The following is a 5,029-nucleotide window of genomic DNA, read 5'->3' on the forward strand; positions in this document are numbered from 1 at the left end:
AAATTATTTCAATAAAAAGCTTCTTAAAGGAAAAAAAAGAGGTAAAAATACAAATAAAGATTTGTAGGCAGCGATTCTCTCCAAGTGACACAGAAACAGTGCTTTCAGGACTCTTTCACTGTTCTCACCCAATAGAAGAATTTTCTATACTATCTCCTATTCCAACCACTTTTTTTTCCCTGCTGACCCTGAGGGGGTCAAGTGTAGAAGTTAGCAGAGCAGTTCTATTACTTCCTGAAAGTTTTTGCTGAGATGTAGTAATTTAGGGTGAACATTTCTCTTTACCCTTGTATAAAATGGGAATATTAGAAGATGATCTGTGAGTGATCTGGGAGCTGCTTGCACAACAGATTATCTGCACGAGCTAAGTTCGTATGTTAGAGATTTGCAGTTCACTAGTGTTTCTCCCAGTCATACATCATCTTTTACCTCTACAGTATTTTAAGATTTTTTTTTTTTTTGATGTGGACCATTTTTAGTCTTTATTGAATGTTACAGTATTGCTTCTGTTTTGATTTTTTTGGCCCCAAGGCATGTGAGATCTTAGCTCCCCAACTAGGGATCGAACCCACACCCCCTGCATTGGAAGATAAAGTCTTAAACCCTGGACCACCTGGAAAGTCTCTACGGTACTTTTTTTTTTAATGCTGATTTTTATATTTGAATGTAGCGTCTCCATTCCCCTGGAATCAGTTATAAGGCTTCATTAAGGTCTTAATAGTCCACTTTTTGTTTTTAGGAAAACTCATAGTTATATGACACCCTGCTCTCCCTTTTTCTGGATTGTTCCGGCCAAAAAGAATTGATATTCAGAATCAGCAAGGTACTTTCAAGTCTCCATTTCCCAATGCTCAGCTTTGTCCTCTTGCCCCGACTCCTCATCCGTCCCAAGCCACAGGGTAAAAACACACACAGAATCAGTCTTTGCCATATTCTCCTTGCTGCTCATAGTGGTCTAGCAATGCCCTGTTCTCAGTAACAGTAGGTAGATCTCAAACGTCCTCTCTAAATGTTCCCAAATGTTCTGCCCCTGCTAAGTAACCAACAGCAGTGAGAATTGGGATGGGGAGAAATTGTGTTAGTTTTAGGGTTGACCAGTGGCAGTTTGGGGAATGCCATGTACTACTCCTGGCAATAATGCTTTTTCCTGCAGCACTTGGCATGGATATTATGAGATCATTGCTTCAAAATGGTCAGTGTAGCCTTGGTCTTCAGGACAATAATTCCAAGTTCCAAAGAAGAGCTAACTCATGAGAGTTTCCTAAGGCCCATTCCTACAGCCTATGCCTGGCAAGATGTGCTGCATTCAAACATTCCAGACTATTTACACACTCCCTGAACTAGCCCTCATTTTAGCATCTCATGTCAGGAAACAGCCAACTCCATAGAGCTAGCCTCAAATGCCATTAATAAGGGTCTTCTCATTGATCATAAGCTCTCTAGTCATTAGACAAATAAATAAGCACTGACCAACCAGAATGAGGACTTCCCAGGTGGCTCAGTTGGTAAAGAATACACCTGTAATGTGGGAGACCTGGGTTTGATCCCTGGATTGGGCAGATCCCCTGGAGAAAGGAACAGCTACCTATTCCAGTATTCTGGCCAGAATTCCATGGACTGTATAGCCGATGGGGGTCACAAAGAGTCGGACACGACTGAGCAATTTTCACAACCAGAATGAGAAAAATTACTGATATAAGGCCATTCAGGCTATAAGAAAGAAAGAAACTTTTTTTTTTAAATCAATATGCAATTTTATCTTCAAGAAAAATGGGGAGATTTATAGCTATTCCTTGGACATGTAGACCACTTAAAGTAGAAAACCTGAGAGATGTTGGGGGACTCATTAAAGGTAAATGAATCTAACAAATCCCTGCCTAGACACTAAAGTATCCCTTCACAACACTACTGGTAAGCTAGTTCTTAGCTGAGAGTACTAACCTCTATGTGCAGTGCACAGAAATCTCTGAAAGATCTGAACGTGATAGTTACCCTCCTAATGAATCAACACGTTACCATTTCCTATCCTATGGACCACCTAAAATCTTTGGACGTTTCTCTTACATCTTCTCTCCTTTTCTAGGCAGTATGATGTCAGTCCTCCACCTGTGCTCTTGAGACAGCTGCCCCTGATTCCTGAGTATAAAGATGAGGAATGAAAGTCTCTTGCAAATATTATGTACCGAGGGCCAAAAGGAATATCCTTTTGTAGCTTTTTAAAAAGTAGCACAAAATGAAATGTCCCAGTGACCTTCGGGACTCTGAAAACGGATCATGACATTGGCCAGTGGGGTACAGAGAGTGAAGATGAGTAAAGCAGTGAAGCTCCTACCCTGCTCTGTTTTGTTCATCCCTCGCAGTCAAGTCAGAGAACAGTCCCACTGCCGGTGAGACCACACTCCGCTACAAAAAGCTCCACTACTACAATGCCAAGAGGCCAGGAATTCCTTTAATTTTTTTTTTTTTAAGTTTTAAATGGCAACACAACCAAAAGTTGGTACATCACAGAAACAGAGGGCTTTGCAGGCAACACTGATTGGGAATAGCAAAACACTTGGTTGGTGAAAAAAAGTGAAACTCTAAATTATATACAATAGTAGCTAAAGGGTAATATTGAAAAACAGTCTTATTCACTGTGACTCAAGATTTTACTTGCCATTATCTATTGCTTATTTATTCAAGGTTGTAAATAATACTTATATAGAGACATAGAGATGTGTAAAAATGAAACATCGTGAAAAAAATACAATTTTTCAATTTCATATGAAACTCAAAGTATAAGTTTTGTCCAATATGGAATGTACCTACACTTGTTTACATTAGGGCTCTAAAATTCATTTAAAAATTGGTTTTTTGTTGTTTTAAAAAAGAAACAGCTGACCCACCACACAAGTCTGCTGTGTAGCTTGTTTGCTCAAAATGAGCATTTTTCAGGTGAGGTCTGTGTTCTCTGCCCAAGGTCTACTATGGTTTCTTAGTTGTACTGGCCCAATCGCGGAAAGAGTTTCCATGAAGAGTCGATGGCAGCATTTGGATGAGGGACAGTCTGGGTCATGGGACAGGGGTAGAGAAGAGAGAGGTAAGAGCCCAGATCCTTATGAAGGATGACATTCAGTTGTTATATTTTAAAGGGTACCCGATGGCTTTTTCCAGGCACTCAACTAACGAGCCAGCAGAAAGAAAATCCCTCTCAACTTCTACAAATTTGATGTAGATGGATTTGGGGGACACACCGGGATCCACAATACAGTTCTGAGACAAAAACCCATTTATACCAACCCAATCCTTGCTGAAGGTTTTGGTATTTGCTTGGAAATGTAAAAACAAGCATTGCTGCAGAGTCCTGACCTCAGCAATTCCGAGGTAGCAATAGGTAATTCGAGTGGGTTCTATCTCCACCTGCAAGGAGGCTTGTGCCGAAAGGGTTTCCAAGTCAACCCGGCCCTCCTTTCCGGGGTCCAGGGTACGCCGCTCCACACGGGGGGAGGGAGGCCTCTCAATACACTCCTCGTAGCCGATGGCATAGAGACCCGGGCTTTTGGGAATGCCTCCTGGCAATAAATACTGAACCACATTCCCACCAGTTGGTTTGGAGTGGGCGATGGGGATCCAGTCAATTTCCATGTGCAGCTCCAGGCACCTAGCTTCGCTGATAGTGATCTCCAGAAACTTGTAGTATACATTCTTCCAGTTCATTTTCTGCACTCGGGTCATGATGATCCGGCCCTCGGGCTTCTCAGAATTGAAGTACTCCCGGAGTCGCTTGCCGAGGGGCACCTGGGAGCTGATCTCAGCATAATGGTAACGGATATCCTCTTTCCAACGGGTGTTGTAACCGATTCCAAAAATGGCCAGTTTATTAGAAAGGTGAAGCCTTGAAAAGTCTGTCCAGCTCTGAAACAGTTCCCATTTCAACTGTACTGATTCCAAAATTTGTACGATATTCTGCATGATGTCTCTTTTCCTAGAAAGAGAGATAAAAGTCAGATTCCTCAGGTGTCTAGATGAGCACTGTCCGACAGAACTTTCTGCAATGGTGGAAATGTTCTATGTCTGTGCTGTCCAGTATGTTAGCCATTGCACTGAAATGTGGCTACTGTGAGTGAGGGATTAAGTTCTTAATTAGCTAAAAATTACGTTTAAATAGCCACAGATGGCTAGTGGCTACCATATTGGACTGTGCAGTTCCAGATAATCATAGTATTAAAATCTGAGACACGCTTACCCCGAGCAAGTTTCTAGAACTAGTGATAAACTGCTTTCCATTATTCTATAGTCTAGTTGTATTACACTTAGTAACTATTGATACATAAGACCCTAGGATTTCAGAAACTCAAGAATAATGTGTGTGTGTGTGTGTGTGTGTGTGTGTGTATAATAGTGCGTATCATGGCTTTCAGACCTATCAAAAAGTAGGTGAAGAATGCTGTATTCAGAAAAGTAATCAGAATCACTTAAAAGAATAAACAGATTAATTTCTAACTTGGAAATTCTGGAAGTTAAGGAAGTTTGACCCATACATGCTGGCCATAGGAAAACATGAAATTGATAACGACTACTGATCTGAATTTTTCAAACCAGGCTTCAGCAGTATGTGAACCGTGAACTTCCAGATGTTCAAGCTGGATTTAGAAAAGCCAGAGGAACCAGAGATCAAATTGCCAACATCCGCTGGATCATCAAAAAAGCAAGAGAGTTCCAGAAAAATATCTACATTTGCTTTACTGACTATGCCAAAGCCTTTCACCGTGTGGGTCACAACAAACTGTGGAAAACTGTTCAAGGGATGGGAACACCAGACCACATGAGCTGCCTCCTGAGAAATCTGTATGCAGGTCAAGAAGCAACAGTTAGAACTGGGCATGGAACAACAGACTGGTTCCAAATAGGGAAAGGAGTACGTCAACGCTGCATATTGTCACCCTGCTTATTTAACTTATATGCAGAGTACATCGTGAGAAATGCCAGGCTGGATGAAGCACAAGCTGGAATCAAGATTTCCGGGAGAAGTATCAATAACCTCAGATAC

The 5,029-nt window shown here is 41.4% G+C and overlaps 1 protein-coding gene across 6 annotated transcripts in view; it reads right to left on the bottom strand.

Annotated features, from left to right (window-relative positions):
* Nucleotides 1-2,430: 2,430 nt before the first annotated feature.
* The window catches only part of MSANTD2 (Myb/SANT-like DNA-binding domain containing 2), a 31,180-nt gene continuing 28,581 nt past the window's right edge, over nucleotides 2,431-5,029 (bottom strand). For all 6 annotated transcript variants that reach the window (XM_010829445.1, XM_010829441.1, XM_010829444.1 and 3 more), the window contains one exon: nucleotides 2,431-3,964. In XM_010829445.1, coding sequence (XP_010827747.1) covers nucleotides 3,112-3,964 — 853 coding nt within the window. In that variant the 3' untranslated portion in view covers nucleotides 2,431-3,111. The remainder of the gene's footprint in view (nucleotides 3,965-5,029) is intronic.

The sequence above is a fragment of the Bison bison genome, unplaced genomic scaffold (assembly GCF_000754665.1).
Source record: "Bison bison bison isolate TAMUID 2011002044 unplaced genomic scaffold, Bison_UMD1.0 scf7180017864506, whole genome shotgun sequence".
In the NCBI taxonomy this organism is placed as follows: Eukaryota; Metazoa; Chordata; class Mammalia; order Artiodactyla; family Bovidae; genus Bison; species Bison bison.